The sequence below is a fragment of the Malurus melanocephalus genome, unplaced genomic scaffold, assembly GCF_030028575.1.
Source record: "Malurus melanocephalus ecotype Western Australia unplaced genomic scaffold, MMel_1.1 scaffold_52, whole genome shotgun sequence".
NCBI lineage: Eukaryota > Metazoa > Chordata > Aves > Passeriformes > Maluridae > Malurus > Malurus melanocephalus.
The window spans coordinates 1,768,862-1,783,556 of record NW_026623284.1 but is presented as its reverse complement, the minus strand read 5'-3'; the positions used below and the strand labels follow the sequence as shown (position 1 = coordinate 1,783,556).

At 44.7% G+C, this 14,695-nt stretch overlaps 1 protein-coding gene across 2 annotated transcripts in view; it reads right to left on the bottom strand.

The window, feature by feature from the left end:
• Positions 1–14,695, bottom strand: part of ACVR2B (activin A receptor type 2B) — a 96,457-nt gene that overhangs the window by 44,438 nt on the left and 37,324 nt on the right. The window contains exon 1 of one of the 2 annotated variants that reach the window (XM_057365410.1): positions 11,935–12,002. The exons of the other annotated variant lie outside the window; for it this stretch is intronic. Coding sequence (XP_057221393.1) covers positions 11,935–11,959 — 25 coding nt within the window. The 5' untranslated portion in view covers positions 11,960–12,002. Of the gene's footprint in view, positions 1–11,934; positions 12,003–14,695 lie in introns of those variants that run through there. 2 annotated transcript variants of the gene reach the window in all.

The following is a 14,695-nucleotide window of genomic DNA, read 5'->3' as shown; positions in this document are numbered from 1 at the left end:
GGTATCTCTCAGTTGCTATATGGTGCGGGATGTGGTCCTCGGGAAGGGGCTGAATCCCATTTCAACCCCACTACCCAGCCTGACTCCTCCACCCAAACTGGATATACTACCCTAGATGTGGTCCTTGGGAAGGGTCTAAATCCCATTTAAACCCTCCTTCCCAGCCACATTCCTCCATCCAAGCTGGCCACTGCCAATGGCACCCTGCTCCTGCTGCTGACTGCTGGTTAGGGCAGTATTTACGGCAGAGGTCCTTCTCCATAAAATAAACATAAACGACTTAGCAGCACAAACACAGGCTGGACACGCAAGACAGAGTATAAATAACCTGCTTACCCTTAAAACCTTTTTCCAGCTCACCTATGCCAAGTGTTTGTGCAGAATCCCCGTCTCAATTTAGAAACCAAATGTATTTTGAACAGGAGCTGACACCGAGCGTCCCCCGCCTCCAGGCGAGCARACCGGCCACGCCGGCGCCGCTCACAAGCGGGGAGCCAGATCCTTCCAGCTCAYGGTTTCACCTTCCCAGAGGGAAGATATTGCAGGGGAATGGTAAGGAATAAAATAGAGATGTCTGCTATTCAGACATGCCTTCTCCTTCTTTTTAAACAGCCCCTAAGAGCAGCCTGGAAAGGCAAAGCCCAGCCCGAGGGATCCGTGGAAGYGGCAGAGCCGAGCTGCTGGCAGCACTGGGTGAGTGGCCAGGGGGGATCTGAGGCTTGGCCCCTAAGCCCACCATGTGCGTGCCAGGTGCCTCTCAAACCCGCCGGGAGCTTGGATGTAAGAAAGGCTCTTAAGGACAGGAGTGCCGCTAATCTGAGCTCATCTCACCCCGTGCAGCCCTGCTGAATTGGAGACGTGTGCTCTGCGGCACCACGGGTGCAAGCCCCACTCTCACYCCTTAGCAGGACCTTTCAGTCTTTAGCTGGTCCCTTTCTTGTCTGAAGCTCAAAGCAGCAGCCTCTGGCCATATGTTGCCAAAAGAACAGTTCTTGGAGCACAGCTGGAGCCCTGTGGCACACACCTTCTCCCCACATTGGGYTGTGAGATGTGGTCCTGCTCAGCTGAGTCAGGGACAGCTCATCCATGGAGTGCTGGGCTCCAGCACCACTCCAGGCACAACCAGCCCAGCTCAGCCCCTGCTTGCACCATCCCAGGGTGATGGGGGTGAGGATGGGCAGCGCTGATGGAGGGGCAGCACATCCCAGCACGGCTGAATTTTCACCTCTGGTAGCAAAGGTGGAAGGCCAGACTCARAGGATACAAGCTGAAGTTGTGTTTACTCATGCAATAGGAGATGAAGGGGGCGCGAGATTATCACAAGATAATCACTCCCTTGATTAGTTATAAAGCAAAGCCAGCTGCTTCCAATTCCTGCATGGTACCGGCTGCTTCCCAAGCAGCCCACCAGCACAGGGAAGTTTCAATTGCTTTCCCCTCAACTGTTTCTTTCCAAACTTTAGAAAATAATCTGCAAACAGTCCTGTATCTGTCTCCCAAAAGTGCTCGCTGCTTAAACTGAACGGTTTGCTGCTTAAACATGAAAAAAAACCACCCAGTCATACAAAAACKACTCATTCAAGAGTCATCTGCGCTCAATTAAAGAACAGAGGAGCAGCTGACAAGAACATTTACAAGCTATTATTAAATTTTACCAGGTGGGGAAGCCAAGAGGAATCCAGATATTAAAATTCTTGCCAGGATTAATTTTGATTCCACATGTACAAATTTTAAAAAAACAAACAACAAACAACAACAACAAAAACAAACAAAAAAAAAACCGAACAAAAAAACCCAAATCAAACAGTTATAGAAGGTTGTTTTGCCTCAACAGAATTGGTGAGTGCTGCTATCAATAACCATTGCAATAAATAAAACATTTGCAAGGAATGAAATACCTGCATAATCATAAATTCGATGGAAGTCATCTTTCCTGGTAGGGGGTGTGCTAAGCACAAGGTACATGGCCTGGCACTAATTATTGAAATGGCAAAGTTCTCCAGGACTCATGGTCCAGAGGGACAAATGGGAACAATTGTGAGAGTGATGAAAACAGGGACACCCCAGATGGGTCCAGCATCATCCCCATCTCCCACAACACGGGCATAAGTGGAGAAATCACTGAACCTGCTGCATTCCTTCCTAGCAAGGGAGAATTGTCAATTCCCCCAAAGTGATCCCAGAAGGAACAAATCCCTGTTTGCCTCATTCCCCAGCACAACCCTCAGGGACCAGCTGTGATGCTGATATGTCCCCAGAGCATTTATGGGGCTGACTGCAGATCCCCCACCTCTTTGGGGGAATTCAKCTGRGCACCACTGCTGCCCCTCAAGCSTTGGGACACTTCCAGCAGCTTTTGGTGACCGTGAGTTCACCCAGGAGGCCACATGACACTTGCATGAAAGAGAACCTGCGCAGCACAGCTGCTGTGGCAGGGATCAGGTGAGAGCCATGCCAGCATCCCTGCTCGTGTTTCCCTAGCAACTCCAGCTCCTGCTTCCCCTTACACATTCCCTTCCTCTCTTCAAAGTAGGCCAGGACTCTCTCCATCACTCAGCTACACAAACCTGAGATTAGAGGAGCTCAGTGAGCCCTGAGTGTCCATTTAATACAAATTTTGATGGGGGATGCATTGGCATTAAATCCTTTCTGCACATGCACTCCAGACCAAACTCCAGCACCTGCTGGCRAACTTGGATGCTCCTGGGCAGATATCACTAAACCCAACAATCACAMAAGGGGACTTCCTTTTAAAAAACAGCTCTAAGGCTCAGACCTGCCCAGATATTGAGGTATTTAAGTATTTTTTATTTTACAACATCTTTGCCAGGCTGCAGAGCAAAGCACAGCCAAGGTGGGCACCCCAGACTCCCACACACCATGCCCTTCCTCTCACTCAATGCCAACACCTCACCAGTTAAACCCGTTCCTGACTCTGCTTTTTTGCCTCTCCCTGTCATGAAAATGACACTTGGAGTTCAGGCATGAATGCCCAAACTCAGTTGTGGGCATTAATCAGGCTCCATCCATTCAAACCTACCCCACAACAGAGGAATTTGCTGGAAAAGCAGATATTTAATCAGCCGAYGCTTCCGCCAGCATTGTGGTTGAACCATCCCTGGCTGATGTAGCTGCAGCAATAGAAGTTCAAATTAAGGCACAGYCATATCAGTGAAAGAAATACCAGAYGGGTGGATGGTCTCACCCAAAATATCCCTGTCTAATCAACAGGGGTTATTGGATATAATTTTGGAATGTATTAAACCCTGAGCTATTTATTTACTCATGTCTCAGGTGTAGCTAAGAAAGCTGGAGGTCTGTGATAATTTTTTAGACAAATTCTCAAGGAAAGTGGCAGCTCAGGATTTAATCCTCCCCTAGCCAAGGCAGCACACAAACACATGTGTAAACTGAAAATGAAAGATGCTCAAGCTCCTCGGCTTTGTGGAAGCAAAATGGTCTAGTGGGGAATGTCTCTCTCCATGGCAGGAATGTTGGAAGTTGGTGATCTTTAGGTCCCTTCCAACACAAATGGTTCTATGACTCTATGAAGGCAGACGTTTAAAAAAACCCAGTCAAACAACAACAAAAACAGAGCAAGAAATGCTACAGGGGAGAGGAGGCAGACAATTTTCTCATTAGAAGACGTATCAGATTGCAGCTAAATCTAAACCCACACCACAGGAACACATCTTCATCCTCACTGAAGAGGACCAAGACCAAATTCTATCCCTTGGATTAAAAGAAAAAAAGCACACCCCAAAAGCCCATCTCACAAATAAATTATTTGATCTGTGTTTATTTCTCCTGCTTTTACACCAGTGTAGAAAGAAGGGATCAAGCTAAATCATTTTGATTAGTGGGCGTTAAAAAAAAATGGACTGTGATGGAGTGGAGCTCTCAGTCTGTCTCCTCAACTGCACAAAATCCATTACAGMCAGAGATGAAGTCAAAATGCTCTCAATGAAAAGAGGTGGGGAAAGGCAGCAGCTGTAGAATTCTGCAGGATTGCAGCAGCTCTGGGATGCCCCACCAGCCAGAGGTTTGCTGAACACGTTGCTGGAGGGCTGACCCATGGGAAAATGCCAACCTGGCAGCTGGGCTCTGCACCCCAAAACCCCAGACAGTCCAGATGGGAGAYAACATCTGGCCAAGATGATGGCAGAGCACAGCTCTCTCAAGCCAGCAGCAGGAACAGCTCAGCTTCAAAAACTCCATCCGTTGAGATGGCACCAACATCAAAAGGYTGAGCAGGAGCACAGAGCGGGCAGAGATGCAGTGCCATCACCAAACATTCTCTTTAGGATGACAAAAAGAGCTCCTTGGGATAAGAAGAGCCCAACTATGGCAAAAGATTTAGACAATTTTCTGGAAAAACAGCTAAAACCTGKAATATCTCTTTTCATCAGGATATAAAAATGTGGATGATAAACAATCATGTCCTCAAGTGTTAGAGCATGATAGAAAGATGTGTCAYTGCTGTGCTCTGTCTACACATGTTCCCCACATAGGGTCGCCTAACATCTGGTTAATGTCATTAAAAACACCCAATTCAGAACATTCAGACCACGTGCTTCAGTCCACCTTTTTCAGCAAAGGCCTTACATTGTCTATTAGGACAATAGAAATTAGTTTATGCTAGGTCTAAACAAGAGTACAAGATGTGCTCCACTGAACAGGGACCAAAATTGGGATATAGGATGGCTTCACTCAAAATTTCATGTTCTTGGAGTGAATTGAGCAGCTTCAACAGTAGAAAAAAAAATGCAAAGATGCCTCGTTTTGCTTTGGAAGTATCAACATGTTCAACTTWACCCTGCACCCAACTGCCCCATGGGGAGGAACTCTACTGTAGACAGTGCAACCTGGAGACTGCAACTCCAGCTGCAAGGTATGGCAGGCAAATTGTATTTAAATTGAATTAAAACACTAATGTACCATAACTAGCACTGGCAGTGAATATATGTTTATTTTATATTCATGTATTCTATTTATGGCTATGTTTGTATAGATGTGATATTTAAAGAATTCAATAGTAAACCTTTCACTGGCCACAAATCTCTCTTTTTTTTTTTCTTTCCACAAAAATGAAGCATTGGCTGGGTTAGCTGGCCACAAATCTCTGTAATTTTTTTTTTATTTTTCTTTCCCCGAGAATGAAGAATGGTGCAGGATTGGGGATGAGCACTGTGGATCCACTGTGAATCCTCCTCACGCCGGGGAATGCTTTGCATCAGCCTCGCCAGGTTATATGGGAATATAATTAATAAGGTGACACATCCCACATAAATAACTTATGAGAAGCCTGTCACTTGGAGGAGAGATGGTAGCCAAAAGGATCTTAATTCACTCTAATAACGGATTGGGGAGAAAATACAAACACCTGGGTGAAGCATCCRTCTTTGCACTGTCAGACACCCTCGGCGAAGGGGAATCTGTGTATCTGCCTGGCAGATATTCTTYGTTTTCCTTTTTTCCTTACCTCAGCCCTTTTTGGGGGTGGACGGTGGCCTTTGCAGCACGTTGTGGTTTCAAGGTAGTGTGACAATGAGTGAAGGCAGAACTTGTGAACAAGATGTTTTTTTGTTATCAAAACTCTGCAATGAGCTGTAGGCATCACACACCCTTGTCCACCAAGGGTGACTACACCATAGCCAGAATCAGGTGAGATGTCAACTACCAGCCAGGCAAAGGAGAAAATCTTATGAGGAATTTCCAGGAGTGGCAGAWCAGCTATCGAAAGGCAGAATAATCTATAAATCACTCCTCCAAATTAATGGGATTAATGGAACGACTTTAGAGCACAGTTACCCGACAGTCCCCTCAAAATGGAATTTTACTRTTTTAAATATTCCCGGTAGTGCATGCTGAACAAATTTGAAGTCATTTCGTTTATACCAGAACTGGCATCAGGRCATCCCCTTAGAGTCATAGAAYTGTTAATGTTGGAAAGGACCTCTAAGATTAGTCCAACCATGAGCCCAGCTCTGCCAGGTCCACACAGAGACCACATCCCCAGGCATCAAAACTAAATCTTTCCTTTCTATGGAACCCTGCTCCTTTTCCAGCTGTGCTATGAGTGTGGAGCTTCTTCCCATGTCCTTCCTTTCCCCCTGAGAACTTCTGCTTGGAGCTGCCACCACGAAGCCACTGAAGCTCCCAACCACCTGAGGTCACCCCAACCCCTGGGTTTTTGCACCCTTCTTCTGCCCCAACTTCTTGAGTTATTGTTTTTCCTTGGTGGAGAGGGCAGAGAGAAACAACCACGAGGTCCATCAGCACATCGCTCCCACCACCCCYCACGAAGGAGCACGGAGCATTTTGGGCAATATATTAAATCTTCAGCTATTAATTGCAACAGCTCCAGATTATTTGCTATTTTATAGCGACAGAGCACGGGACGCCCTGGCATYGCTCCCACTCTTGGAGCGTAACTAACCTCCAAGACTGCTCAGACTGTCAGGAGGCTGATTACATGAAATAAAACACTGCTTTTGACTATTAATTAATATTGACTTCACTGTTTGACCTCYGAACATGTTGAAATTTATGGGAGCGCTCTCCAGGTTTATCAGGGCACTATTAATAATCTGAGGAGTATTTGGAGTCAGGCACCTTGTGGAACTGAGAAGAGCTCTTTGGTATGATACATAGACATCATCCCAGGCTACTTTTGGCTTGGAAAAAGCATTTGGCTAATTTTCAATTTGTAGGGTGAACCCCTGACAAGTTGGTGACGTGTAACAGAGCAGATCTTGGGGAATCTGCAGCGAGGTTTTTCCCAGCCGTGGCTGGCCACACCAGCGTGGCACAGGGATATTATAACAAGCAAGATAATGACCAGATGGAGCAGAGCAATCATACACAGGCTATTTTGGTAGATCAACTGCAGATGAACATGATACAAAAGCCAATTAACTCCAATATATCTGACAYGTAAAATAGTTTCATGCTGAAATTCTTGGTGGGTTGGGGTTTTTTTTCCCCTTCCACATTTTTCCTTCAATACTGGGCCTTCTTAATATGAAACAGTATAAATGAAACACAAAATTAGCTTTTTCAAAAACAAAATTCAAAGGAAGCCTTCAAGGGTGGAGCATTTTTAAGACCATAGAAAAATGGAAAGAGCTAATAACAACTTTTGTTAAAAACTTGGGTTTCTACAAAAAAAGAACCAAAACAAACCAAACCACAAATGAAAACCGCAACCTACCTCTTTATTTTCAAGCTTTTACTTGAAAACTAGAAAGCATCTTAGTTTTTTACATGTATCACATATGAAATTGTTAAGGACTATAATTTTGGGTAGTTCATTCCATGATAGGGAAGAGACTTATGACAAAGTCTCCAGAAATCTCATTTCTGAACCATCACACTCTTTACAAACCCCAGTGTGTTTTTAAGGAAGACCAGATATGAATCTGAATCTCTAAACATTACAAAAGGTAAATTGAGTCAGTGTGCTTTCTTCAAAAGAATAAATAAGCAAAGGATGTGCTGAAAGAACTAGCAGCATCCAGCATTTTATCTTCTACATCTATTTGTGACTCACAGATGCTTAAAAGCAGTGGTCCAAGGCCTGGGAGCTCCGTGCTTGAGATGTTAAAAGCTCTTTAAATCCTTTAGGCTGCTTTGAAAAATCTCCACGTCTTTGCCACATGTGGATATTTTGCACTGCGGAGCCAGGAATCAATGCAAGCATTTAAACTTCCTTTTGTCAGGAATGACTTAAAGCAGAGAGCACAGAGGCTTGTAAACAAAACTGCTGACACCTCCTGCGTTATTGAAAGGGAACCATGATGCAGCATTAATTGAGCGAGCACCTTCAATCTGTCAAGTCAAACAACACCCACAGGGGCCGTTCCTGGCAGAGCTGGGGTTGATGCTGGAGCCATGTCATTAAATCGGGAATTTTTCATGATACCTGAACAACTGTGACAGCACTCGGGTCATCTTGGAAAGATGAAAGGAACGGCACAGCTGCTGAGCCTGGGTTTGATTATCAGGGACTAAGCGGCTCCTGGGAGTCTCGCTCCACTTGAAGATTTCTTGCAGATTGGCTGATTGTCGCTTCACTGGCAGATTGTCACCTCTGATAAGCCAGGACTGCCCCTCCAGCCTGTGGAAATTGGTWTTCTCCCACTGATATTGGCCCTCCAGCCCATGGAAATGGATGTTCTCCCATTGAAACAGATCTTTTAACCCAAGAAAATGGATGTTCTCCTCTGTAAACCCACACATATATTTGTGTTGTTTCCACCATGGAAAGTATCAGTCTCAGTGGGACAGCTGTTTTCTGGCAGAGAAGGGATCAGGAGCTCAACACTTCATCCCAACACAAAACCCAGACCATTTCTTTCCAGCATTGCAAAAATGCGGGGCCAAAGCGCTCAGCTTCGCAGTTTGCTGAGATGGCACCAAAAAGCTACAGCAGAAAGGAGCTTCCAGAAAATAGAAAAAGCATCATCACAAGGAACATAAAATCTGATGAARGTCTGGGTCACCATATCAGCGTGACAGCCCCTGCAGAGCTCATCCCTCTCCAGACCAGTAGGGCACCCTGGTCACCASTAAACTTCATCGGAGCCAATGAATGATGATGCCAAAGAAACAAGCCAAAATTGAAATCTAGTTTAAAAGGCTGAACTAAAAATCATTTTTACCATGAGCAATCAAGCCTTCCAGTTGCCTCCATAATAAAACTGGAGAAAAACAGGAAAGAGTAAGAAGCTGTTTGATTTTTAATCTCCTTTTTTGATCCATTGCTACCTCTGCTCAGAGAAGACTTGCATGACACTTGGTTTTAAATGAAGAGTTAGAGAAGGGCATCTCCTCCTTCAGTGGAGAAAATAGAAAAACATGCAACAGAATTAAAAACCAGCTAATTTAGAACCAACTTTACAGCTAGCAGAGCTCCAAATTGCCAGAAAGAGGGAGGCAGAAGAAAGGCAAGACCCAGCACAAAACCTGTTATTCCAAGGATCTTCTCTGATGGGGAAAACCAGAAACAGGGGATCTGACCCTAAGCCCATCAGATGCAGCAAAAGCAACCATCAAGCAGCCCATTATCATCAACACCTCACTAAGAAAACAGTGGTTTTGCCTTTCCTTTCAACYMTCCATTCTTCTCCATTTCTTTGGGYCAYGGCATTTTGCAGCAGGAGCTTCTGCTTGGCACTAGAATTWATTTTGATGGCTCATTTTTGGTAAAAACCTGTTACTATGAACACTTGAATTTGACTGACATTTTCACTATTCACTCTTGCAACTCAAGACACGAGACMTCTCGGAACTCTCTCCCCCAGTAAAATTATGGGGTTTTTTTCTTAATTAGACTGGTGGTTAATGCAATCTCTGACAAAGGAAAGGCAGAACAATTATTTGACAAAGTTTAGTGCCAATCTGCAGGAGGCCACGATGATTTAACCTCTACCTGTGTGGCACTGTGCCTACATCATTCTCCTCACAGCACATATCCCTGCCCTACACATTTCACAGGGATCCCTGTGGCAGCGCTGCCAGTGTGCCCTCAGCCCTCAGCGAGTCACCAGGGACACTGTGCAACCCTATCACAGCAATGTGTATCCTTCCTTATCACCAGTGCACTATTTTGGATGTCAAAATCAAGGCTTTCATTAATTAGAAGGCTAATTACACCTCTAATTACATTGTACACACCGATACACTYCTTTGTACAGAGTGGTGTGTTTGAGATGTGCAATCTCACGCTCCAAAGTTCAAACAGAGAAAGTATCCAGCGATGYTTTTGCTCCTGAAATCACCCCACAAACCCCTCTCCATAATTTCCATGCACATGCTCATATGAAAATGTAAGAAGTATATAACAGTAGCAATAAAGAAAATATTTTCTTTCTTGTTCTTTGCATACTGAACTCACGTGTAGTCCTTCTGAACTGGTGCAACTTCACCACCTAAGACACCTTATGTAGGATTATCACAATTTACCTGGCACAATTTACATAGGCAATTTACCCTGCACATAACCAGGAGACAATCTCCAAAGGCGCATGCTGGGTGAGTACATAACTGCTGCTTAAACTATTAAATTTATTTGTGTATTTATTTTTCTTATAATTATTCACTCATGTTTATCTTTTATTAATAAATCATTAATAATGCATTCATTTTTAACTATTATTTCTATTATTTCAGTATCCCAAAAACACTGATACATCACTTCCAGCCTCCCAGTGCAGCTGGGAATGGTTTTCTGTGCTTACAGGCAGGGGTTGGGACACCAGAAGACAAAGTGACTTATGAAGGACCAGAGGGGATCAACCCAGGACTTTCCACATGCCCAGTGTGTCTGATGTCTGCTTCATCCTTCCTCTCATCAACAGGATGAGGCAAAAGTGCCCCTCAAGCATAGCTATAGTGTCTATAAAACCAAAATGGCCACAGGGTATTTTTTAGAGGAACAAGTTTATCTTTCCATGCCCCTTTTTCCTGGCTYAGCAGAGGAGCTAAAGCATGAAGTCTCATACTTTGTTTTGCCTGTCATTCAAAAGAGCAGTGTGGTTTCAGTCAGTCTCTCTCCACTGATGCGTGACCTTCCAAGACCTTCCAAGCTGCACCAGGAGTTGTGAATTCCTCCTGGAGTGGTGAAACTTGGGTACACTGCACCGCCTGAAGCAGAAGGTTTTCAGCTCCTAACTATGAGAATTAGGTGTTTAGAGAAAAAAAAAAAAAAAAAAAAAAAACAACAAAAAAAAAACCTCTTTATGATGCAAGGTTTTAACTTAAAATACCTCACTACAGTTTAAAAAAAAAACAAACGAAAAAAGAAAATCGATGTAAAATGTGGAGGCATTGTACCATAATCAGCAAAAAGAAGGGTTTGGCCCCAGAGCGAACWGCAACTTCCTAACACCCTGATGTGGTCCATGACCTGTGCAACCCAGGAACGAACCAAAGTCCACACAGGAAGGYAATCACTGCCAACAGCCCCCAAAGTGCTTTGGTGTTTGTTTCTCATGCGGCACCTTCTGCTCTTAACATCTCCTTAGCTGCTATCTCTCATTTATCAGAGGACAACACTTCCCTATCAGCTGCGGTTCCACAAACAAGCCAAGGCCACGAGGACAGGGAGCAACCAGGGACCAGGCAGCAAAAAGCCTCCCTTGACTCAGGCTCCTTAAAAAAGCTGGATGATTTAACTCTTCCAGAGATGTGACTGTAAGAAGGCTATTTGTCAAAAAAAAAAACAAAAACAAAACAAACCAAACCAARCAAACAAAAAAGCCACAACAAAAAAAGAAAACACATAAAGAGCATTTTATCACAGAGATAACAGTGTCTCTCTGGATAACAAGTTCTTGCTGCCAGAAAAGGCGAGGAGGCACCGGTGACCTCCGGATGTGGCTCAGGACAGCGATGCAGGGGAGCCCCTGGAGGGGCAGCCGGACCCTTCGCACCCCCTCATGTCCTCACAAACCTTTACACCAGGAAAGGGGAGCAAAGGGACAGAAGCTGATGATATCTGTCTGCTTCAAATCATCTCTAAGGCAAAGGGGTGAAMAAAAGTGAACTTTCAGCATTTTAAATGGATTATATCAAAGCAGGGCTGCTCACCGTGGGCAAAACAAAGAAAGCGTGGGGCTTCTTGCATTTCTCCTCTGCTTAGAGAGGGGGATGAGAAGATAAACAGGGTGCAGTGAGTAAGGGCTGTGTTTGAGGAATCACCATCCGCTCCTATCCCATTGCAGGGGTTTGAGCCCCTCCATTGTCTTGGCACTGGCGGCCCCCTGGCACAGACACAAATGGCCGGGCAGTCACTGATTCCCGGCTACCAGCGTTCACCCCGCACCCAAACTCTGTGTTTGCCCAGGAAAATGCAGCAGCACCTCTGAAATACCTCCCCCACCCACACTGCCAGCGTCAGGGAGAGAGCACAGCCCAGGAGAAGGATCAAACCTGGTCGGGAAGGCGGTGTCCCCATGTCCACTTCTTTACAGACTCTCCAAACTGTCCCTTGCAAACTCAGCCTGATGTTTGATCTCTGACCGGGGTGAGCAAACACCACCGGGCAGAACAAATTGTTCCCTTTTCTAAAGTGGAAATCCAGCCCTCCTCGTCTGGATTTCATCCGGGAGCGATCCTGCAGCCTCAAAGAGGACGGTGCCCCACCAGGACTTGGGGGTCACAACCTTCACTTGAGTTATAGAAGATSTCTGCCGGCATTCTCCTCTCAAATTCCCCTAATGGCATTTCCAGCCAGCAGCTCCCACCCCATCTCATTCCCTCCAGAGGGTCCCACTCTGATCCAGCCACCTGAAGAATTTATTGCAGAGAGGGGAAGCAATCCCTGTGTYTCTCAAGCAATCCTGCGTTTTGCAGCATCTTACATTCCATCATGGGAGATCAAAGCAGCCCTGACATCACAACAGCACAAAAGAAACTTCGTGTTTCAGGTCCTCCTGCTTGGAGCTCTCTGTGTCCTGCTACAAAAGCAGAAATCACAAAATCCCAACCTAACCCTCTATAAAAGAAATATCAGCAATTCAAATGAGGCTTATTTTTTCTTTTGGTCCTTTTACTCTAGCCACATAAATCAGATAGTGAAAAATAAGAGCATGACACAAAAGACCAGTCATAAAAATAGCCCTATTAATTTTCCTCTAAACAGTTCAAATAAATAGAGTGTCATTCCTGCATTTTGAGACTATTCAATTACAGAAGAAAAAGAAAAAAATGATCCAGCAATACAATGAAGTTATAGCATTTGAACAGCTATGAAACTAGAGAGGGAGATTGATGTATTTTTTTTTAAATTAACACTGCATTACCCGCATTGCAGGATAGTCAACACAGCTAGCAGGAAGCTTCAAACAAACAAAAACCCCCAAAACAACCGAAACAACAAAAGGGAAAGTCCCCAAAATATTTAAGAGAGCAAACCCCCACAGTGCATGGCTTTTCTGAAGCACATTATGGAGAATCTGAGATTATTCTGGTGAYAGGAACTGCTAACTCATATCACAACACAGCATAGGAGACCATAAACATCTGATTCTATTGTCCTGCCACACAAGCARTCATTGCCTCATTATCATCACTATTTAAATCCAGTGTGCCATCAGCAGCAGATCAGCTGATCCCTAATGTCCTGCTCATTTTTTGCAGTGCTAATTCATGAGTTTGGAAGTTTTAGGGAAATCTTACTGAGTTAAGTAAATCATTAATTATACTTCCCAATCATTTAAATTTTTTAGCATTAATGTTTCTCACTTGTTTCCAAACAAATTATCATAGGGAGAGTGAAAAGTGAAAAATTCCCTAAATTTCTACTTTTAGCACCTGGCATTTAGCACCTACTTTTAGTATTTCATAAATCATTGAAATACTCAAGTTTCAGAATAAAATTTAGCAAATCCAAAAAAGGAAAATTTGTGAGTTTTTTATTGGTTTTAAATCTGAAAGTCAAAGACCCCAAACTCTCATCATCCTCTTTCCTTCCCACAAACCTGGCAGGCTCTCCAGGTTGAGCTGTAGCTCTTCCTAGAAAGCCTTTCAGTTGGAGCTGAAAGAACTGGACAGAGGGAAGCTGGGTTTTCCCCACTCCAATTCAGACTTTATTGAAAAAACGTCTCTAAGTGTTCTGATAAAAACTCATTTAATTCAATAGGAACTGCCATTTAATCCATGCTTCTATATATGGCACTTAAAGGCACTTTCTGCTTGCTTTTTTAAATATATATATATAGAGAGAGAGAGAAAGAGATAAAAGACTTCTTTAAGAAAGTCTTTGATTAAAAATCAGTTATCTATGCACTGAGRGGGAAAATGTATTCATGAAACATTGATTTTGAGTGTTTCCTTCTAGTCTATCTTCACAGCCTCAAAGTCTACAGTAATTCAAAAAATCATCACCATCCCCTGGATCGGAAGAGCCTCAGAAGCATGTTTGGGGTTCTGGGTGCTCTTTGGGGTGGTGGGTGCTCTTTGGGGTTCTGGGTGCTCTTTGGGCTACCCAAGCAGCAGCTCAGCCCCAGAGATGATGGGAAAGAAGGGAGCAATGCATGACATCCCAACAATGCAGACCATTCCCACTTCCTGAGCTGGGAAATCCAAAATCCCCCAAGATCTTGAGCTGCCCTGAGAAGTGCTGGAGGTGGGACCAACACCCATCCACACGTGCGACACCCCAGCTCAAATGCGACATTTCCAGAGCAGGAAAAGCAGGCAGAAGAAACCTGAGTGATGTCAGAAGCAGCTTTAAAATCACACCCAAACCTACCTGACTCCCAACCCAGCACCACTTTCCCGGGGATCCTCCAGAGCATCCTCAYGTGTTTCCCACGGCTCGAGGGACCAAACCTCGCCCGCAGCATCACCGGGCGCCCTGCCCGCCRGCTGCCATTCATAAAATCAAAGCCCGACAAAAGACACGCACACAGAGACATCCACACGCACCTCTAACCGGAGAAAGACCATCTTACTCACTGCTCTCTCCTTCCCACGCTACCTCAAAACACTCATCTGCTGAAGCAATGCGCTGCTTGGCCGGCAGCCAGCTGGAAGCCAAAAGGGGCTTTTCCTTTCCTGCCGCTCAACCTCATTCAGGCACTTCTTGCTTGTACACAACGCTATTTATAGCTGCTGGCGAGCACCCAGGCGCAACCCAACCGCAGAGCCCCAGCGGTTCCAGAAAAAAAAAAAAAAAAAAAAAAAAAAA